Source organism: Silene latifolia, chromosome 10, assembly GCF_048544455.1.
Source record: "Silene latifolia isolate original U9 population chromosome 10, ASM4854445v1, whole genome shotgun sequence".
Lineage (NCBI taxonomy): Eukaryota > Viridiplantae > Streptophyta > Magnoliopsida > Caryophyllales > Caryophyllaceae > Silene > Silene latifolia.
This window is the reverse complement of record NC_133535.1, coordinates 22,378,293-22,402,462: the sequence shown is the minus strand read 5'-3', so window position 1 is coordinate 22,402,462 and position 24,170 is coordinate 22,378,293. Positions and strand designations below refer to the sequence as shown.

The window sequence follows — 24,170 nt, the reverse complement described above, 5'->3', positions numbered from 1 at the left end:
GAAGTTGAATATCCGCTTGTGAATAGTGTGCACAAGAGATAATAGCCTTGTGGAGTTGAATAGAGGGAGTAATTAGCATGTTTTTTGTCACTTTGCTCGTTAGTCCCACCTACCCATGGTGGTACAAATGATCTGATTACTTTGGGTCCGTGGAATTGAGAAAATGTTTCTTTGCTATTGACTGTTCTAAGGGACATAAAGTGAACATTACTACCTATTACTTAAAGGAAAAGCCTGAGAATTGGTGAGACGTTGTTGAAGCTAATCTTAAGGCTCAACTAGGGTTCAATCTCAATCGAGTTATATTTGATGAAGCTCGTGAAAATGTTAGAATATTTAATAATATTCGAGTGGCCTATGTGTTGCGGGTTTAAATAGAAGTTAAGTTCATATAGAAATCACGAGACTTTAATATAAAACGACATCGTGATGAATCGGTTTCGATTAATGTAATTAAAGTCCAGGAATTATTACTCCCTCTTACCTTACCCTAATATATAAGTTGTCTTTCACCAAAAGGTACGTTCGGGTTTGATTATGCGAAAAGGTATGTACCTTATCATCATATATACTATATATATACTGGAAGTTAAAATAATAATGATCAATAATCCTGACAAAAAATAAAACATACGTACATCAAAAGTGAAAGGGTGAAAGACAATTTCTTCCTCCATCATCAAGAAACATTAAGGGAAGGGTTAAAGAGGAGAATCAATCAATTTATACTTCTTATTATTGTATTGAGTGCATTTGTAAGACATGGACCAAAGGTTAGTCCTTTATTCCGGCTATTGATTGTATTAGGGTTGAATTAGTTCAAGTCTATATTGATTCTTACGACTGATTTCATTATCGAAATCATAAACTTTATCTTACATTTAGTATCAGAACAATTATGTAATACCCGAACCTTTTGGGACCCGCAAATGTACCTTGGGATTCGTGAGAAGACCATCGGAGCAGATAAGATGTACTCGAGAGTGAAAGTACGTATGACCATACACTAGACCCAGTGTGACCTAGACTACACCTAGTATGGCTGTAGTGGACCGAGTAAAGCGTTTACCCGATCTAGTGGATGTCACTCAATCGAGTGGTTGGTCACTCAATCGAGTGGCGCTAAATCAGAATACGGGATAAGGAAATCTTGAACCCTTATCCTTATTCATTCTATCATATTCCTTCTCACTCCAAATCATCTCATTCTCTCTAAAACCACCACAAACACACTTACATGGGATTCAAACTTGCTCTAGGGGATTGCTCACTTTATTCCTCATCCTTTCCACCTTGTAAGTCAAGATCTAACCTTCCTTATCTTATAGTAAACCCTAACTTTTGGGGGTTTTGATTTGGGTAATTAATTAATAATTGGTATTTATAATATGGGTAATTAGTGGGTAGTAATAGGGCTTTTGTATTGTATAATACTGTAGGATGTATTTATGATAGTATTACATGGTTTGTAGAATAAAAATAGTAAATAACTAGTATAGGCCCCGTGCAATGCACATTTAATGTATTATATAACTGGTTGTATATACAACTTATTTAATATAGTTGAGCTTTGTTACAAAGTTATCGAGCTTTATTAACAAAATTATCGAGCTACGGTACAAAATTATTGAGCTTAATACAATAATTATTAAACTCAATAATTTCGTAACATAGCTCAATAACTTGTAAAATTACTCAATAACTTTGTATAAGAGCTCAACAACTTCGAGGCGGTTGTACAATGCTATTATACAACTGGTTGTACGATAGTATTTGTGTGCAATGCATGCGCGGTGTTTATAGAATTTTATCTCTTAGTATACTATATTTATTGAGTATAAATTGACGTACAAGTCGTTATTTTTTTAATGATTTTCATCATTGTATTTTTGATTTGAGAGAAAAAAAACAATTTAAGTAATATTCATAACATGAAATGTGTATTTTAATGAAAAAAAAGTTTTTTACACAGATTTAATGATATTGTTTTATAACTTTTTTTTTTAAATAACATATCTTTTAGCTACCATTTTATCTTACTAAGAACGAAATTTTTATCATCAAAAACCTAAAAGCAAATCTTAAATAGACAAATATATTGAAATAGGAAAGAAAATAACAAATTATATCAAAATAGGGGAAATATTTTAGGCGGGAAACTTTCAATTTTTCCTATTCATTTAGTATATATGGGATTCTTTAAATACTGATTACCGTAGGAGTGTGAGACATTAATAAAGTATGCCAGACATCCTTGAGCATTGTCAATTTGTCACTCCTCATGATACCCTCTTTGAGTTTATCAAGTCTTCTGCATTCAATTGCAATTCTCATAACTTCTTGGTATTTTCCACCTTTGCATCTAGAACACAGCACAAATAAGCCTACCAAACATAGTCCATCATATTGGATCAAACCATGGGAATCAAACTGACTTTGTTGTATATCATTTTTTTTTTGTTTCTGTGATAGTCCCTCCCTCCGTCACAACTATTTAATTATCTTTAATCAACGTATGACTATAGTTTGCAAATAAATTACCTACAATTAGATTTAGTTAAAGAAAATAAACGATAAATTAAGCAAAACAAACCAAAGATCATGATATTTCTCTACATACTCGACCGTTCCAAACATTAGTGATTATAATAATTCTCATAAAAAATAGAAAATAAAACATACCAATGATCGGAACGGTGGAGTATGTACCTTTGTTGCGTATTTTGTTTGAAATAAAGTCAACCAAAGAAAATAAAACATTTTGTTCTATTAATGAAATTATTCTAATATTGCAAACTTCTCATTCCATAAACCCTTGTCCCTTGCCTGTCTACTCCTCCAATAGTCCAACATTGAGGTTTGAGCTTTGAATACCTAACAATGGCGTCTATAATCTTCAGAACATCTTCCCTGCGACGATTATCAGCCGCCATTACTTCTTCACCATCAATAACAAAAACTTCTCTAGTGAAATCCCCATTCAACCCTTGCCCGATCTCACCTGGTCAGAAGAGATGGTCAGCTTACAACTCCACCTCTTCAACTGCCCATAAGGAGGAGAAGGAACATCGAAGGGCAAAACCGGAAGAAAAAGAAGAAGATGATAATTATGAGATACCCACAGAAGGAATTAGTAGACCCTTGTCTGTAATTTTGAAACAACTCAACAAGAAAGTTCCTAAATCTCTTATTAGTGTTCGCTTTGAAGACGACTTTTCCATTAATTATATCCCTTGGTATTTTCTGTTCTCTCTTTTTTTCCTATTTTTTATGATTTTTTTATTCATTGTGAGATTATTTTAATAAAAGGTGTTGGGAAAATCACAATTACTTGTGCAAGGCCGCTTTATACTAGTCGAGAATACTATCCACCTTCTCTTTTTTACGATTTCTTCTGTTCTCCTTTCACAATCGATTAAAATATTGGATATTTTGCCACATACACTTGTCATTCGACCCCACATGATTATATTTGTTTAACCGATTGTGAGAGGGCAAAGGGTGAAGGTGGAAGAGAAGGTAGATACTACCTATATCAAAGACCAGGCTAATTATTTCAACCAAGGCATGTCATTATGTGGAACTAGCTCTTCTCCCATGGCATTTTGTGGAGCTTAAAACACTAGTTGTGAAGAATCACATGTAGGTCTCCCACATTGGAGAAATAGAGAAGAGTGATCCAACTTATAACCTAAGGGGATACTCCTCCCATTGCCAATTGGTTTTGGGATGGAACCTCCTTGGACTTGTAATCTGGACACTCTCTCCTCCTCGACGGGTGCGGCCCAGGCCCGTGTGCGATTCTAACATGGTATCAGAGCCCAAGGTTTAGTTCTGGGTTGTGAGGCGAAGACGGATCCGAAAAGCGACGATGTTCCCGTCCGACGAAAAACTGGGCCACTATTTAGCGGGTTCGAAAAGCAACGACGTTCCCGCCCGACGAAACAGGTTCGAAAAATTGCGGCGTTCCTGTCGACTAATCGAAAGGAGACCTTACATGTGAGGGGGCGTGTGAAGAATCACATGTAGGTCTCCCACATCGGAGAAATAGAGAAGAGTGATCCAACTTATAACCGAAGGGGCTACTCCTCCCATTGCCAATTGGTTTTGGGATGAAACCTCCTTGGACTAGTAATCTGGACACTCTCTCCTCCTCGACGGGTGCGGCCCAGGCCCATGTGCGATTCTAACACTAGTTCATCCATCCCGATCATTTGTTTTACATTTGATTGGGGTGGAGCCTGAAGGTTATACAAATGTATAAATGTATAAGAGGGAAAGTTTGGTAAACATGAGGCAATTTTGGATGAATAAACGAGGTTAAGTAGCTCTAGCATGGGTGAAGTAGCTTTCGGCTCGCTTAGAACATCTTTTTTATCAGGTGTCTTATCTGGCTATTCACAAACATACAAGCTAATAAAGTGGTTCATTGTAGATTTTCCTATTTCTGATTGAATTTGATCATGATGTTATTGCTAATGATGTACTAGTTCTATAGGAGTAGTCGGGTAGTGTATTAAATATCTACTCGGTAGCTTTTACTATTTATTCATCAAAACTTCAAAAGGGAAGAAGTAGATGCTAGGAAATTGTGGCAGTTATAAGATGGGTTTTCAGGTTTATTTTTTGAGGTATAGAATGTACAATTTATTTATGATTGCATTATTTGTTGATTCGCAGGCATATTGTGAATCGCATCATGAATTTACATGCTCCAGGTATTGATTCAGTGCTTAGTGTGACGATCCGCACACTTGAACCCTTAGATTTATTTATGCTTATATAATTTCATTTCCCTTGTACATTTGTAGTAAATACTTTCTTAGTCTAGCATAGTTTTAGAATAGCTTTTATTTCCTTAAATAGGTATATCGCTATTCTGCACTTTCAATGTTTCCTACTGCCAGGATGTAAATATCAAATTTCCCTCTTTAGGGAGTACCAGGGGCGGAGCCAGGAGTTAAAATATGGGGTAGCGAAAAATATGCATTGTAAATATATGACAAAAAATATATTTCATCCGATAATAATTTTAGCCATAAGATTACAAAATACAAATTTGATGCGAAAAAGCTACTCTAATCGTATTTACTTAATTCTCATATTTTGATAATGATTTATAATTTCATCGTCGGTAAGATTACAAAATATATCCTTTTCTATAAAAGTAACTAAATAATCATTCAACAATTCATCTCCCATGCTATTGCGAAGTTTATTCTTTATGTATGTCATCGCCGAAAAAGCTCTTTCAACACTTGCAGTCGCCACGGGAAGAACTAATACAAGTTTAAGAAGCAAGCAGACCTTCGAATGTATCAAATGTTTCTTGGTCTCAACAAGCTTGATAGAAAGCTCGTTTAGATTCTTCAAATTCCAAAATCTTTCATCATGACGGATATCTTCAAAGTAATTTTTAAGTTGATATTCAAAGTGTAACAAATCAGCTTTTGAAAATTCACTTGGATAATAGTGAGCAAGACGGAGCAACTTGCTAACATCAAATGAAGAAAATTGATCATTAGGACTGAAACAAGACATACAAACAAGTAATGTCTTACTTACCTCATCAAACCGGCTGTTAATTTCGTGCAAAATTTGATCTATCACGCAGAGAAAAATATCAATCCGAAAGTGCTCATCATTATCCACTTCTTTTCTACCACGCTTGTACCTTCCCGGAGCCACGTAAATATCACTCATGATAGGAACAAAAATATCATACTTATCACAAAATGATTTCACCTTTTCCATATGAGTATCCCAACCATCATCTCTTATCTTTTGCAAATTCTTTTTGGTGACATCAACAAGTGCCATAGCATTTACAATATCTTGATTTTTCTTTTGTAAAGCTAAGTTCAACTCATTAGTAATACCCAAAATAGTAATCATCAATTGTCCAATGAAAACAAAATCAAATGTTCGCATAGTATGTGCCAGTTTCTCTACCTTTACTAGCTCAGTACCATCACAAAAATCACCAATGGCTTCAAGAACATCCAGAACGATGGAATATGAAGAAAACACACTCAAAATGGTTTTAAAGTGAGATCTCCAACGAGTATCACCCGGTCTATTTAAACCCTTTTCTTAATTTAAGCCACTCCCTGATGCAATTTCACCCATTTGTAATGCTTTCTCAAGATGTTCTGCTTGTTTATCTCTAAATATTTCTTTACGTTTAGGTGAAGATGCAATCACATTTAGTAAAATAGCAAGTGAATAAAAAAGTTCACTACAATCAACATTTTTCTTAGCCACCGCAATAAGAGTTAGCTGAAGTTGGTGAGCAAAACAATGAACATAATAAGCACATGGAGACTCATTCATGATTAAACTTTTAAGACCGTTAATAGAACCCCGCATATTGCTAGCACCATCGTAACCTTGACCTCTAACACTCGACAAAGTAAGAGAATTCTCAAGAAGCAGTTGTTGTATTGCAGCTTTAAGTGTTAAAGAAGTAGTGTTACCCACATGCACAATACCCAAGAACCTCTCTACAACCGCTCCTCTTTTATCAACATATCGCAAGCAAAGAGCCATTTGCTCTTTATATGATATATCAGCCGACTCATCTGCAAGAATACCAAAAAAGCCGCCATCTAACTCTTCAATAATTTTTTTTGTTGTCTCTTTTGCAAAAACACTTATGATATCCCTTTGAATATCAGGGGAGGTAAGTGTAAAATTTCCAGGTGTTTTTAATACGGGAGCTCTAGGCGTATTTTTGTCACGCTTGGTAAATATTTTCACAAGTTCAAGATAATTTCCTTGGTTCAATGATTTTCCACTTTCATCATGACCACGAGAGGCCAATCCTTGTAAACAAATAAATCTCAATGCTTCAATTGAATTTTCTAACCGAATGCGATAGTCACTTTTAGCTTCATTTGTAAACTTTTCAAAGCAACAAGCTATAGAGGACTTTTGTTTGTTGAATATATCAAAATTCTTCATAGCATTGTTATGAGCGCTCACATGATTATCAACATGCTTATCAAAGGCACTAGTTTTACTCCATGTTCTAAATCCCCCATTAACAAAAAGCATCACCTCCACAAGCGCTATCATTCTTAAATAAATAACAAACAAAGCAATACGCTGCATCCTTTTCTATACTATACTGAAGCCAAGGCTTATACTTTTCAAACCATTTACGAACAAAGTTACGCTTAGTTTTAGGAAATGTGTAGTTACTAGGCTGACAAGGACCCTGATACCCGTCGTTGTGAGTACCAAAAATAAGATTTATAATTTCCTATTAAGACTAACCTAGGCTAGTGGTAACAGGGTCGAACCACAGAGAGGCGGGGGAGTTTAGTTGCTTTTATTTCAGTCTATCGGTAACAGTTGTGGGGGATTTGGTTTGAGTTGATTCTAAAACTAATAACATAAACTAAATAAATAAATAAAAGTAAATAAGGATGTAAACAATGATGAAAGGAATGCTAAGACGGTCGGTTCACTATAGCTGCGATGGCACATAATCCTAGGTAAGTCCGAAATACAGTCGTGTAGGATGGGTAAAACAAGTCCTTTCGGTCCAAGTTAACTAGTAGCTCCTTTCGGCCTATGCTACCAGTCCCTAAGTCTCACTAATACTAGCTCTCGCCCTGAAAAGTGATTCTAAAAGCCTAAATTACATTATCTCTCGATCTCAGCAATTTAGTCGTCTTAATTCGTTAATTAATGCCCTTCCCTATCTCTCGATCTATGGGTCGGTCAAAACTAAGCATCTAACAAGTCTCCTCTCGGTCTCATTGCTAAAAATTGCACTTAACGAATCAAACAATGCTAATCAAACACGAAGTCGATCGATCGACCTACCCCTGATCGATCGACCAACCAAACTCGATCGATCGACTAGTTAAGCGATCGATCGCAAGCCCTAATGCGGGTCACCTATTTTATTGCCATCTACGCCATAGATCCCCTACATCTTAGCAAGGGGTGTTTAGCTACTCATACCTATGCAAATAACAAGAACTAATTTGATAATTGGCATAAAGAATTGCATAATTGAAATAAATGATGAATAAATTTGCATAAAACTATAACTAGGGTTTGGGATTCTATCTAGCAAGAAATAATACTACTGAAACGAAATAACAATACTGAAATTAAAGGATTAGAATTACCAAAGCTAAGGAACAAGCGATGAATCCGGAAAATAAGGTGCGAACTTTATTTAGAATTCTAAACTATGAAAATAGCTACTGTATGTTATGAACTAGATGATCAAAACTGATGAGGAAGAATTAGTTATATAGGAAATATCACGTAACTCCTCCTCCAAACCTAATTACAAATGGGCTTAGATTAAAATCCTTTAATTCTCGTTCTTTTAAATCTGCGTATCAGCTCGCGTGGTGGTCGATCGACCACTTAGGTCTGTCGATCGACCACAGGCCCTGTACAGAATTGCATTCTGACGATTCCTGCAGCGCGCACCGATCTTGAAACAACTGCCATTTCTTCGTTACTTGGTCAAATCAGGCGTTCTATGCGGCGTTGGAAAGCTAAGAGGATAAGTTTTCACCTCCAATTGGAATCACTCGATTATCTACTCTAGAACTCGAGATATAGCCATCTGAATGAGGCTGCAATATCGTGAAATGCTTCTTTGCTTGTTAAACGCGTACGCACCCTTGCTTTTGCTATCTTTAGGCCTTGAAACGCGCACCAAGCTCATTCCTCGAGTCAATACTCCATGTCAAATGCAATGCTAAGTACTTAGGGACGGATTCGTCTTATTTTCCGCTGAAATCTTCATATTCCTACAAAATCACAAGAAAAGGAAGAAATACACGAAACAAGGGAAATAGTAGCATAAACTACTCAATTGAGCTCTGAAATGCGTGTAAAATGGGATGTAATACATCATATAAATGACACGCATCAAACTTCCCCAAACCAAACCCTTGCTTGTCCCCAAGCAAGAACTAGACTCGATCTAAAGGAACGAGTTCAAACTCAGAGCGAAATGCAAACTGTCAAGCCTAAACCAATTTAATGCAATAACCAACAATCAATTAGCAATGTGAATCATGCAAACGAGTTATGGAGTCGTTAAAAACTGCTGAACCGTCAACTATAGAGACTTGTCAAATTGGACTCTCACGGGTCGCTCAAATCACTCAAATAAGCACAGGTGAATATATGTAAAGATAGAAAGAAGCAATTTTGTGAAGACTCTCACCTAACTACGACCTATGAAAACATGCCTGCAATCTAATATGAAAGTAATCTCTACAACCGTACATACGCATTCCAACCAAACAAATGACCATGACACATGCCGAGGTAGATATGGATATGTGAGGTAATGGGTAAGAAGAGGCAAAACATTTATGGGAATGTGGAGGTATAGGTGATCAAGCTAGTACCTAAACAAAACCATATGACAACATCCAACTTCTTGCTCAAAATCAACAATAAAACCCGGTGCTAATTCTCAAGCACAAATCTCGCAACTTCCATAAAAGTCAACTCCCCAAAGAATATAGATGATAACATGGGAGTGAAAATCACCAAATCATAATAATTGAAACATGTGATTTTTTTCTTTCTTTTTCTCGGGCTGCAGTCGATCGACCATAAGGAGCAGTCGATCGACTGGAGTCTACAGTAAGTACACTTTTTCTTTCTTTTCTTTCTTTTTCGAATCATTTTTTTCTTCTTCTTTTTTTCCTTTCTTTTCAACTTTCTCAATTCTTTTTCTTTTTCCTCCTTCATTCTTTTTATCCATCATCATCTAAAAAATGAGCATATAACCAAACCGCAATAAACATATTCCCGAAAACTAAGGCTACTAGCTTGACAAAGGCAGGCTAAATATAGGATGTAGTTAAGGGATAAAAGGCTAAATTTGGCTATGAGGGGCTCATGGGTAAAATGAATAAAGGGAAACCTCTACCACATGTGTCAACAAACCACAAACCGAATGCATACAGGTATTAAGCAGATTAAGTTCATATTTATGCAAATTAATGTAACATGTCTCATAAGGGGTACTACTCACAATCCTAGATAAACTGGTCATGAATGTCACCAGTTATAGGCTCTAATTCTCAGAAATATGATGTAGGTTGCCAATTTTCAAAGTCAAGTCTCAAGTTCAGCAAGAAATTAACGAAAACTCGTAGACTATGCATATATGATTCTACTAATAACATGTCAATAAGCAAGGTTTAGGCAGAAACAACTGAAAATGCAATGACATCATTGAAATACTACCGTTCCGACTCAACCTAAATGCTAAAATAAACGTGCAGTTTTTGAAATTTTTTGGATTTTTTTGGATTTTGTGTATATAAAGGAAACGAAATAAACAATGCAAACTAAAATGTAAATGTGAATGCAAGCAAATGAAATTCAACGCAAAACCCTTCCCCAAACCAAATCGCACAATGTCCCCATTGTGCAAAATCATGTAATGAAAGAAAAGAGAAACGGGAATTTGCGAAATAAATAAAATATGACATGAAATAAAGACTCGGAAACTTACAAGACTTTAAGCGCAGCAAAAGGAAACCTCCCCAAACCAGCGTGAGCTAGGAGGTTTCAGTAGCTAGCAGTGCTACCAATAAGTACCTGAAAAGACAAACAAAAGATACCGCGTGTAAAACGAGAAAACAATTATGAACGGTAAAATTATGTGCAAAAATGAAAAACAGAAGAAATCAGAAATAAGACGGAAAATAAAGTGGAGGGAAGACTCCCTCAATTCCGCAAAACGATCAAACACAGCAGGGGAATGATCGAAAATAGGTAAAGAAAGCCGAACATGGTCGATCGACCACATCACGATCGATCGACCAGGTGAACAGAAAAGAAGCTCCTGGAGATCGCAGCTCAGTCGATCGACCATACTAGCCAGTCGATCGACTGGCATAACTGCTGTAACTTTCTGATTTCGTCTAATTAGCTCAATAAAGAGAGCTAATATGGTCTTCAACCTGCAAAAGCACATAATAACGCGCCCAAAATTGCGCAAACCCAAAGTAATAGTCTAAAGTCTATAAAAATCCTAAGCAAAGGAATTAAAATGCGAAGTTTCGCGCACACAAAAGCAATAAAAAGTCTAAAAGCAGTAAAGAGTCTTTAAAAAGGTCTAAGAAACGCATAGATCAACTAAATCGGAAAATCGCCGACCAAGGCTTGTCTACATGAAGTAGCTTTCCGCAGTGCTCATCTCGGAAAGCGGGCTCCACTCTACTCCAACCGGGATGCTCAATGGATCATCTCTAGCATCTTCCCAAGCATGGCCATCATCTAGCTTCTCACACTCGAGATCCGACTCAAATTTTGACAGCTCCTTTTTCTTGGGCTCCTCGTCAGGCTCCTCGTCGTTGCATAGCTCGGACATCCCTGCACCGCCTCTCGAACAATGGGCTCCTTCTCACTGGAGCGATCGGCGATTCTTCCTTCCCCAAACCGGTTCGCAATATCTAAAACAAGAGAATTGTCCTCCATATTGCTCCCAATCTGGGGCGGAGGTGTCATAACAGGAATAGGCACAGGTAATGAAGGAGGAGTGTCAATAATTACAACATAAGACTTACGAGTAGAAATCGCATTACAAGTGACAGGACACATAGCATCTTTCTTCCTATAAGTCTGGGCAAAACTAATGGACTGCTTCCCCACCTTAAAGGTTAGTGTCCCCGAGCCAACATCAATAATCGCACCAGCGGTGTGCGAAAGGGTCTACCCAAAATGATAGGGATATGGGTATCCTCGGGTATGTCCAACACAATAAAGTCAACTGGGAAGAAGAATTTTCCTATTTGCACAGGAATATCCTCTAGGACTCCTACGGGCTGGACCGCAGAACGATCAGCCATTTGCACTGTCATATTAGTGACCGCAAATCTAGTCAATCCTAATCTCCTAGCAAGACTCAAAGGCATGACACTAATACTAGCCCCTAAATCACATAATGCCTTCTCAATTGAGAAGGTACCAATATTACAAGGAACAGAAAAACTACCGGGTCGACTAACTTGTGTGGGGCGGTGTGAGTCAAATAAGAGCTAGATTCTTGAGTCAAAATTAACAGACTCGACCCTATCAAGTTTCCGCTTCTTATTTAAAAGCTGCTTCATGAATTTCATGTAAGCGGGAACTTGATTTACCAACTCAAGAAAAGGTACTTGCACATTAAGACCATGAATGACATTTTTAAATTTTTCAAAATATACCTCATCCTTCGTTGGTACTAGCCTCTCGGATATGGGGGTCGTAAGTAGCTTAGCCCTCTCCTCTAGGTCTCTTATACCGGCATCGGTGGATTTAGGCTGAAAATCCACCACCTTCTCTTTGTTGAAGCTCGAACCTTCCTCGGACCGTCTCGAAATGACCCATTAATCGACATCGGGTCATACTTGGGAACCGAGACTCGACCCATCAAGACTCGGGTCTTGCCTCAATGAATTCGGAGTTGTCGTACCCCGAAATAAGTGATCCCTCAAGTTTCCGGAATTGGAGGACGAAAAGACTCACCTACAGCAGGCGTCGTCGTCGATCGACCATGCATGTCGGTCGATCGCCCGACTTCTACGAGAACGATGAGCTCTTTGTATGTCGCGGATGGTCGATCGCCGGGTGATGTGGTCGATCGACGTGATGATTACCGCCGATCGTCTTTTTCTCGCCCTTTTTCTTCTTCCCTTTTTCAGCACTTTTGCGGGTCTATCAAGAGCGGACCCGCTCCTCGGCGTCATTGCATGTACGGTCTCAATACGCCGATTCGAGAGTGGAATTGACTTGGTATCTCAGCTGCATTCTTGTCTAATGTGGCAATTTGAGATATCAGCTTCGTGATTAAGGCCTAATTCGCCGCATTGCTTTTCTGTACTTCCACCATAAGCAACTGCACTAGACTCGTCAACTCTGCAACTTCGTTTTTCAACTCTTGCTGTGACGGAGTGGAAAGTGGTGGGGCTTCATGAGGAGGCACATATGGTTGATGCGGTGAAGTAGGAGCGTAGTTATACGAATTGTCGAGCTGAAGTTGATGAAAAGCAAACATCTTCTCCTTAGGGTGCCCACATCCCTCAGATGTGTGTCCCGTTCCGCCGCATCTCCCACAAAACGGCATCTGCTGCTCCTGAGAACGGAGCATGGGTGCACCCTTCTGAAGTACTGCAAATAAACAACACTAAAGAAGAAGATAAGAACTGCCTCAAGGTACTCAGTCTTCCCTTGAGGCGAAAAACAGACTAAAATGAAAAACAACTAAAACTAGCGCTGCCTCCCCGGCAACGACGCCAAAATTTGATACCCGTCGTTGTGAGTACCAAAAATAAGATTTATAATTTCCTATTAAGACTAACCTAGGCTAGTGGTAACAGGGTCGAACCACAGAGAGGCGGGGGAGTTTAGTTGCTTTTATTTCAGTCTATCGGTAACAGTTGTGGGGGATTTGGTTTGAGTTGATTCTAAAACTAATAACATAAACTAAATAAATAAATAAAAGTAAATAAGGATGTAAACAATGATGAAAGGAATGCTAAGACGGTCGGTTCACTATAGCTGCGATGGCACATAATCCTAGGTAAGTCCGAAATACAGTCGTGTAGGATGGGTAAAACAAGTCCTTTCGGTCCAAGTTAACTAGTAGCTCCTTTCGGCCTATGCTACCAGTCCCTAAGTCTCACTAATACTAGCTCTCGCCCTGAAAAGTGATTCTAAAAGCCTAAATTACATTATCTCTCGATCTCAGCAATTTAGTCGTCTTAATTCGTTAATTAATGCCCTTCCCTATCTCTCGATCTATGGGTCGGTCAAAACTAAGCATCTAACAAGTCTCCTCTCGGTCTCATTGCTAAAAATTGCACTTAACGAATCAAACAATGCTAATCAAACACGAAGTCAGTCGATCGACCAACTACTCGATCGATCGACTGTTCGGCTCGATCGATCGACTAGTTAAGCCAGTCGATCGACCAAGCCCTAATGCGGGGTCACCTATTTTATTGCCATCTACGCCATAGATCCCCTACATCTTAGCAAGGGGTGTTTAGCTACTCATACCTATGCAAATAACAAGAACTAATTTGATAATTGGCATAAAGAATTGCATAATTGAAATAAATGATGAATAAATTTGCATAAAACTATAACTAGGGTTTGGGATTCTATCTAGCAAGAAATAATACTACTGAAACGAAATAACAATACTGAAATTAAAGGATTAGAATTACCAAAGCTAAGGAACAAGCGATGAATCCGGAAAATAAGGTGCGAACTTTATTTAGAATTCTAAACTATGAAAATAGCTACTGTATGTTATGAACTAGATGATCAAAACTGATGAGGAAGAATTAGTTATATAGGAAATATCACGTAACTCCTCCTCCAAACCTAATTACAAATGGGCTTAGATTAAAATCCTTTAATTCTCGTTCTTTTAAATCTGCGTATCAGCTCGCGTGGTGGTCGATCGACCACTTAGGTCTGTCGATCGACCACAGGCCCTGTACAGAATTGCATTCTGACGATTCCTGCAGCGCGCACCGATCTTGAAACAGCTGCCATTTCTTCGTTACTTGGTCAAATCAGGCGTTCTACGTGGAGTTGGAAAGCTAAGAGGATAAGATTTCACCTCCAATTGGAATCACTCGATTATCTGCTCTAGAACTCGAGATATAGCCATCTGAATGAGGCTGCAATATCGTGAAATGCTTCTTTGCTTGTTAAACGCGTACGCACCCTTGCTTTTGCTATCTTTAGGCCTTGAAACGCGCACCAAGCTCATTCCTCGAGTCAATACTCCATGTCAAATGCAATGCTAAGTACTTAGGGACGGATTCGTCTTATTTTCCGCTGAAATCTTCATATTCCTACAAAATCACAAGAAAAGGAAGAAATACACGAAACAAGGGAAATAGTAGCATAAACTACTCAATTGAGCTCTGAAATGCGTGTAAAATGGGATGTAATACATCATATAAATGACACGCATCAGACCCCTCCGAATATATTCTCGTCTTATCATATCACGATCATTTATGTGAAAGTCGGTTAATTTTCTTCTTAATCCGGGATCTTTGGGAAGAGATATCACATCAAAATCACTCAACCTATCTAAAATTGGACTAGTAAAAGGAATTGAACTACCTGTAATACTCCGTATTTATGAGTCTTGGGGTACTCTATCGAGTAGGCCTTACTCTGTCGAGTAAGGGAGTTTTGCGAAATAAAATAGTTTCTGACCTGTTGGGTACTCGATCGAGTAACTAGGGTACTCGATCGAGTAAGGGGTACCTCGATCGAGTAGCCTTGGGTACTCGATCGAGTAGCCGGTTTACGGGGAGTTTTCTCGGGTTTTGTTAATTATGCGATTAAGATATATAACCTTCCGTCATTGTTTCTAAATCACTTTTGCAAAACCTAATTTACTGTTTAAGAGAGAAGGCAAGTATGTTCTTAATCCTAATCGCATTGTTGACAAATCTCGGAGCTTGAGAGGTCGGATTCCATCGTTCTTTATACCTTTGTGATCCTTGCGTCGAGGGTAAGATCTGCATACCAATTTTATAGTATTTCGTCAAGTTTCGTTAAACCCTAATTTTGGGATTGGGGGTTTTTATGATTTGTTAAGGTTAGATTGTGATTATGTGATTATGTGATAGGAGAAGGATTTGTAAAGGAGAGGTTTTGAGACAATTTGCTAGATCGTCGATGATTGTGTTGCTTTCGGGTAGGATTTCTACTCGTATTAGTCCCATAATGGGATATTGGTGATGTGTTGTATTTGGTTGTTTGATATAATGATTGTCCTGTGTTTGTGGTTGTGATTCTTTGTTGATGGCTCTCGAGATGCGTTCTCTGAGTGGGGTCACTTGCGGGAGTGACTTCACGCCCTAGTTTCGCCCTTCGTGGAACCCGCCACGGAAGGGGATGTGCACATTAATGGACAGGGTTATCGCTCACTATGTGGAGCGGGGATTTGGTGGGTACGGCTGCGGTCCCCCACTGGCAGGGCTGGTCCAGTGGACAGTCAGTGATTGAGATGATTGGAGTTGGTTGGTTGTGTATGTGTGACGGTTAAGCTGTCTGTTTATCTTATTGTATATATATATGGTGAATTGTGTGATTAGTATGCGACCCCGTTTAAATGTTTTAAAACTGTGGTGATCCATTCGGGGTGGTGAGCAAAGTGCTTAGCGGTATATCTTGGACACGCGTGGGATCTAGCTGGGGATGGAGTCATCACGTATCAGAGTCTTTAGTCTTCCGCTGTGTTTGTTAGGACAGTTCCTTTTAGTTGGTTTATAGTTTGAGAGCAGTTTTATTTTGCTTACAGTTGGTTTTGTTATGTAATCACTTAACTTGTTTAATAAAGTATGTTTCTTCATTGTCTTATGATTATCATGCCTCGGGTAACCGAGATGGTAGCATCCTTATACCTGAGTGGTCCGGGTAAGGCACTTGGAGTATGGGGGTGTGACAAATGGTATCAGAGCGACGATCCTGAAACCTGTAACCAATGAATCTAATGAATCTAGGGAGTCATTTAAAATGAACCCGGGGTAAAGGTTGTAGGAGCTAATGCAAAGACTTGGGAGACGTCCTAAAGTCGCGAACTCGCCCTACAATTTTGAACCGGTCACCATGGGATATGTGTCGGGATCGTTATGTGCTTATTGTGTGCTGTGTGTATCTATGTAGTAGTATGTTGTATGAATTGATGGATGAAAGATGATATTGACGTGAATTGTATGTTGGTTGATTGTAAAGCATGAAAGTATAATTATTGATACATGTAATTTGACATGTTATAATTATGTAAGGAAAAGTGTTTTGTCTATATATATATATATATATATATAAAGCGATGTGTAAGTATACATGTTGTTGTTGTCGTGTTGAGTAAAAGTACAGAAGGTTGGAGTGTGAATTGAACATGTCTTTGGGTGAATATGTTGAACGAATATGGTGGATAAATATGTGGTATGATGGATGAATTAGTGGAAAAAGATGAATCATCGTGGTATGGTAACATGGTTCCGATTAAGCATGTTATATAATGAAAGTTATTTTATAATGTTGTTATGCTAGTAACATGTGAATAGGGGACTTGATGTCATGTATATGTGATTTTGTTTACGGAAAAGTGATAGAATAAAAACATGTGGGTAAGTCATAATTGGCAAGTTAGATAAATTATGTGCATGATGAATGTTGTTGCTTGGCTTTTGAAAATAGTAACATATGATTATGAATACTGGTTTTATGAGTTTTGGATTGGTTTTGTTTGCTTGGTTGTTGTTTAAGCTATTTGGAAGTAAAAATCAAATAGTTATGTCGTCTGATTCTGACAAAGTTGTCTTTAAACTGTTATAACTTGAGATGCACAAATGATTTTGATGTGATTCCAATTGGAGGTGATAGCTTGTCCTTTTACGATTCTAACGATAGGTCACACGCCCAAAACGACCAAGTAATGAGTGAGTTATGACTGTTTTACTTAAAACGGACAAAGTCTTTGAGAAATGCGTAGGTACTCGATCGAGTAGCCTTGGTACTCGATCGAGTAGTGGGGTACTCGATCGAGTACGTCAGTTACTCGATCGAGTGTCCCTGGTAATTTGTTTTACGTGCTTCTGATCTTCACCTACTCGATCGAGTAAGTCCCTTACTCGATCGAGTGGCCTGTACTCGATCTAGTGACCCCTGTTTTGGGTCATATGCTTATCTTTTGACATTTGTTGCATATTATGTTTAATTCAAAGGTAATATTTTGCTTCTTTATGCACCGTTTTATATGTATATTGATCCTGATGCGTAAGTTACCCAATCTTATGGTGTAGTGAGTGGCACCTGTGGTGAGTAGGAGTTCGGTGGGAGGACATGAGTTCTATGTGTTGTGATAGATAGTGGAAAAAGAAAAGGGAGATTGGTATGGCTTAATTGAGGCATAAAGCATGTTTTGTGAGACGGGATGAGTGATATGATTGTGTGTTGAGTAATGTAAGAATAAGTGAATGTGGGTAAGGAGTGATGCAAGTTTAAGGAACGTGAGAATGAAAAGATTGAAAGAAAGGATGTGGATAGTAGCAACCGGAGATGTATAACGAATTATGGAGGGAGATGGTTAGAAATAGAGTTGAGTAAGAATATATGTAATGAAAGGTCGTTTTAGAGGAATTGAGAAGAGTGGTATATAGCGAACTTAATGGAGGCATGTCGCGACGTAGATTTGCAGATAGTGAGTGAGTTTGGGAGATTTGGTTCATTAAGAAACGAAACTAATGTGTGACTTCCTTGAGCAAGTAAGTCATGAGAGATCAGGGTGAGTAATAGCATGAGGTGGTCTGGACTGATTTATGTTAAGTGTGAGTAAGAGCAGGATAAGAAAAGATTGATGGTAAGAAAGAGTGAGATGGTATTAATATGAAATGAGGGAAATTGAGTTTTGGAGCAACAAAAAAAAAAAAAAAGGGGTAACTGGTTTACTAAAGAGTTAGGTAGAAGGAATAAGGAGTCGAACTATTAATTGGTATTATTGAGTGTAAAGAGAAAGGAAGGATAAAAGTAAGCTGAGGAAAATGTTCACCGGAGTTATGTGATATAAAAGTAAGGAATCATCGAAATGGGTGATAGTATCACGAGGATGTTAGCTAATGGTTATATAGGAGTTTCAGGACAACATGATTGATAATGAGTTTCGAGGAACTAAGGGAGTAAGAAGTTGGTGGAGTATTGGAACGATACGAGATATTTGGTGGAGAGTTGGATGACAATACAAATAAGATAGTATTGGGAATAATGTTGAGGTAATTTTGTTGATGGGTTTGATGTTCGTTGTTTGGGATGTTAACCAAAGATAGGAAAGAAATCGTGATGTTTGGAGATGAGTGAAGAGGTTTGATGTCCGGATAGTGGTAGTGTTATGGTTTATGACTAGTGGTTAAGGGTGACGGTATGTTAGAGAGATGGTAATTCTAAAGAGGCTGATTTTGGTAGAGACTGCATTGATAAGTATGGTTGTGAGGAAGTATAAGACATAGTCTTGGGAGGTCATTTCTCATAATGAGTGTTATTTGTATGGTTATGTATGGCGAAGGTGTTGGGTATGCGAATGGAAGAATGTGATGAGGGGCATGCGAGTTAAGCTCGGGTGACAGGTAACCTTTGTTGAGTGGTAACTTACGTGATCAGGATTGATTGGTTGGATGTGATTATGGGTCTATGTTATATATAAATGTTTGTGTGAGGTTCTGACCTCAAAAGAAGTGGTATGGTGTGATAGTTATAAGGTTGTTATCTGAATGTTCTGCAATATATGTTGAACACGGTAATTTAATTGAATGATATTCAAAAGGGTAATAATTTGATTGATCTGGCATGACTGGTTATACTTGTATGTATTCATGATATATGTTGATTCCGTGATGCGGTAAGGGGATGATATTCATGAGGTTATTATCTGTTTAATTCATGTAATATGTTGCTTTGTGATTTAGCAAAGTGGATTTGAGTAAGTTTTTCTTGTTCAAGAAGTCATGTTGAGTCAGTACTTATGGGATTGTGTATGTTGTGATGTCTATCGATGCGGTTGTGGTGCCTCGGGTGGTGATCCGGGCACGATATTTAGTGTTGTGATGCGGGTATTTTCGATCTGCGGTGTGGTGTTGGTGGCGGTGTTGTGATGCCGTCACCGGTTGTGATGGAGTAGGCGAGATGATTATGATTCGAGTTTCGAAAGTACATACCAATTATACATAGATTGTTGTTTCGTTTGTTGTTGTTTCTGTGAGTTTGAGTTTGGAGAGATAGACGATCGTCTTGATCATTGGTGTTTTCTTTATCAGGTTAAGTTTGAGAATGAGGGTAGAGTATGATATGGAATAGAGTGGTATATGTCTTCGTTGTTGTCATGGTATAATGATATTCTGTTAATGGAACACGGTTGTGAGAGGTTGTTCTGATAATTTTGATCTTGTTCTAAATAAGGCTTTAGTGGACATGATAATGGCAAGTGATTCGTAGAACATGTGTGGTAATGATCTGATATATGCAGGTGGTTCATAATCCTTTGTTGAGATAGTGAGTGTAGGGTGTTGAATAATAAGTGTCGTGTTCAGTTATGTATGAGTCTTGCGGTAATGAATGAAAGAACTTGAGGATCTAGTGTGAGTGTACGTAACGAGTGGGGATCGTGAGTTATGCGTTAGGGAGGTAGGTGCTTTACATAGAGAGGTATGTTGTTTTGCAGTAATAATGGAGAGTTAGTATGGTGATTTTGCTACGAGTTCATGGTATAGGTTAGGTGCTATGCCGAATGAGTTGAGGAATGAGAAATGTTTATGTATGGGAGCCTTGAATATAAGAATGATGAGTGTTTGGTTTATAAACGGTTATCTTGCACATGTGGTGGTAAAGAGGGTAATGAGATGTATCTAGGATTTAGTATTAGTGAGTTACGAGGACGTAACATTTATCTTAAGAGGAGTAGGATGTGATAAAAGAGATTTTGATGGGTGTGCATATGGTAATATATTTGGAAGTTTGAGTCTTGATGTCGAATAAAAGGTTGATTCGTGTTGTGGTTAATTTTGTTAAAGGTCATGACCGTACTGGTAGTAGTTCGATGTTTAGGAGTGTGAGAATATTTGGATAGTGTTGACAGTTGGATGATGATGGTTATGAGTTCGATAGTCTTGGCAGTTGGATGAGGATGTTTATGAGTGTGAGTAAACTTCGAGGACGAAGTTCCTTTTAAGGGTGGTAGAATGTAACATTCCGTTTGATGTTATGAGTATTTTGGTAGGGTATGGAGTTAGTGTTGAGAGAGATATAATGGAGTTGATACGATATCGTGAGCCATGTTGTAGAGGTAGGAATAGTTAGTGGAGTTGGTGTTACGAGTTCATGTTTGGGTTGGAGTTTTGTTTTGAGTTCTTAGTCACGTTGTTGTGTCTTGATCGAGTTAGTATGTTTGTTTTTATGTATGGGTTGAACTTCGGGGACGAAGTTCTTTTTAAGGAGGGAAGACTGTAATACTCCGTATTTATAAGTCTTGGGGTACTCTATCGAGTAGGCCTTACTCTGTCGAGTAAGGGAGTTTTGCGAAATAAAATAGTTTCGACTGTTGGGTACTCGATCGAGTAACTAGGGTACTCGATCGAGTAAGGGGTACTCGATCGAGTAGCCTTGGGTACTCGATCGAGTATAGGTTTACGGGGAGTTTTCTCGGGTTTTGTTAATTATGCGATTAAGATATATAACCTTCCATCATTGTTTCTAAATCACTTTTGCAAAACCTAATTTACTGTTTAAGAGAGAAGGCAAGTATGTTCTTAATCCTAATCGCATTGTTGACAAATCCCGGAGCTTGAGAGGTCGGATTCCATCGTTCTTTATACCTTTGTGATCCTTGCGTCGAGGGTAAGATCTGCATACCAATTTTATAGTATTTCGTCAAGTTTCGTTAAACCCTAATTTTGGGATTGGGGTTTTTTATGATTTGTTAAGGTTAGATTGTGATTATGTGATTATGTGATAGGAGAAGGATTTGTAAAGGAGAGGTTTTGAGGCAATTTGCTAGATCGTCGATGATTGTGTTGCTTTCCGGGTAGGATTTCCTACTCGTATTAGTCCCATAATGGGATATTGGTGATGTGTTGTATTTGGTTGTTTGATATAATGATTGTCCTGTGTTTGTGGTTGTGATTCTTTGTTGATGGCTCTCGAGATGCGTTCTCGGTGAGTGGGGTCACTTGCGGGAGTGACTTCACGCCCTAGTTTCGCCCTTCGTGGAACCCGCCACGGAAGGGGATGTGCACATTAATGGACGGGGTTATCGCTCACTATGTGGAGCGGGGATTTGGTGGGTACGGCTGCGGTCCCCCATTTGGCGTGGTGGGTCCAAAGTGGACGATCGGTGATTGAGATGATTGGAGTTGGTTGGTTGTGTATGTGTGACGGTTAAGTTGTCTGTTTATCTTATTGTATATATATATGGTGAATTGTGTGATTAGTCGACCCGTTTAAATGTTTTAAAACTGTGGTGATCCATTCGGGGTGGTGAGCGGTGCTTAGCGGTATATCTTGGACACGCGTGGGATCTAGTGGGATGGAGTCATCACGTATCGTAGTCTTTAGTCTTCATTTGTGTTTGTTAGGACAGTTCCTTTTAGTTGGTTTATAGTTTGAGAGCAGTTGTATTTTGCTTACAGTTGGTTTTGTTATGTAATCACTTAACTTGTTTAATAAAGTATGTTTCTTCATTGTCTTATGATTATCATGCCTCGGGTAACCGAGATGGTAGCATCCTTATACCTGAGTGGTCCTGGTAAGGCACTTGGAGTATGGGGGTGTGACACTACCTCCCAATTCGGTTTCTCCATCTACTAACTCGTCAATATTAGTTTCAGGATCATCACCCGAGAGAGTTGAATCAGTTGGATTTGGTATATGTGTATCATCATTGCATTGTCTTTTTGCAAAAAAACTCGTAATAGTCGGCGTACTAATTCTCTTCATCCCTGAAATTCAACAAGATTTAATATTAAAATACAATTTTAATAATTCACTAGATAAAAAAAGCTTCCGTTTGATATATACTTTTTTTTTACAATCAAACTATAATTCGATTTTCGTTTTATTGTTTTACAATTTACTTAGTTTATACAACTTTCTTTTGATATCCAAACTGTGATTATAATTAATTTTTAGTACAAATATTAAAATTAGTTCTAACTTCTAAGATGATGAACATATAAATTAATAGATCTCTATTCTCTAAGTAGACAAATCTCATTTATAATCTCAAATTATGAAAAAACAATTATTCAATATAAATATAATCTATAACAAAATTAACAAATTTGTAAAATATAAACTAAATAAAAAAATATGATTTATACATACCTCAAATGAAAGAAAAAAAAAGAAAAGAAAGATGGATGGATGAATTGGCAGTAATTGGGTATTTGGGTTTTGCGTAAGATTGTGAAAGGGTAGAGAAAATCAATGCTTTTTTTTATTATGTGTGTACAAGTAAATTAGTATAATATTAGGAAAGAGAAAAGATTTGAAAGAATAAAGGAAGATTGAAAGTCAGTTGGCTTTTTTCTAGGGAAATACTAATTGCCTTATTTGTGTTATATTCTTTCCTTTTACTTATCTATATATTTTAAATGGGGTAGCATAAAAAAAATATTCTCTTTTTTTTTTTGAAAGTGGGGTAGCATGTGCTACCCCATGCTACTATACTACCTACGCCACCGGGGAGTACTAGTGAATGAAAATCTGTTTCCTACCTTGTGCCTTCGTATTGCTTGTTGTTGCTTTGTTGTGAACGACTCTTAGCCTTCACTTTTCTAACAAGCCGTGTTTGTGGGATCGACACTCGGATCCCGACCCACACCCCCGAGACCGATTACGAATGCCTAGTGCTTGACAAACACTAATGCTTGACGCTCTCGTTGCAATCCTGTCGAGTGTTGCCGAGACCCGAGTATCGTGCTAGTGAGCGATGCTTCACTAGTACGAAGATCCTTGTCGCTTGCATCTTGCCTTGAGACGGGCAAGGGTGCGCGCCACAATCCGATAAAAGTACCGGACCGTGACATTTGGTATCAAAGCCCGGTCTTCGGACAGGTTTCTGCAAGCCGCATTTGTTCATCGAGATCGAGAAAATGGGCGATACTATAGAGGACTGAGTGGATGCCTTAGAGGAGTCAATCGACGTCAAGCTTCCCAAACTCGATGGCTTCGTGATGCGGATGGCCGCGAGCCTCGAGGAGTTGCATAAGACGGTTTGTGAACTCGAGACGAAGGTAGACGGGATGAACACCCGCATCCAAGCGATCAGTGAGGCGATCCCCGATGATCGGGAGGAAGAGATCAGTTGTAACACCCCCTCATACCAAGGTACCTTACCAAGGACTACCCTAGCATGAGAGGTTGTTATCATCTCGGTTGCCCGAGGTAAGTATATATCAAAAGCAACAATCCAAAACACATTTATTAGAGTATAAAGAGTTAGCTATTACATTATCTAAGACCAACTCAAAATAAAAGTATAAGGTCTCAATACAATTGAAATCAAAGACAGCTAAACTTGTAACAACGGAAGCTAGACTCGAAGTGATGACTCCCCATGACTGTCCCATAGCTAAACATCTGCATTACCTGTCATAATCTGC

The 24,170-nt window shown here is 38.3% G+C and overlaps 2 protein-coding genes across 2 annotated transcripts in view; one reads left to right on the top strand and one right to left on the bottom strand.

Annotated features, from left to right (window-relative positions):
- Positions 1–2,880: 2,880 nt before the first annotated feature.
- Positions 2,881–24,170, top strand: part of LOC141607279 (DNA repair RAD52-like protein 1, mitochondrial) — a 31,776-nt gene continuing 10,486 nt past the window's right edge. The window contains exons 1-2 of the mRNA XM_074426636.1: positions 2,881–3,236; positions 4,681–4,718. Of these exons, the coding sequence (XP_074282737.1) occupies positions 2,881–3,236; positions 4,681–4,718 (394 nt within the window). The remainder of the gene's footprint in view (positions 3,237–4,680; positions 4,719–24,170) is intronic.
- Positions 5,089–23,017, bottom strand: LOC141606931 (uncharacterized). The gene is made up of 5 exons (XM_074426317.1): positions 22,891–23,017; positions 22,347–22,505; positions 14,980–15,129; positions 6,126–7,219; positions 5,089–5,990 (listed from the first exon to the last, which is right to left on the bottom strand). Exons 4-5 carry the CDS (start codon positions 7,111–7,113, stop codon positions 5,089–5,091), a joined length of 1,890 nt encoding a protein of 629 aa, XP_074282418.1. The 5' UTR covers positions 7,114–7,219; positions 14,980–15,129; positions 22,347–22,505; positions 22,891–23,017.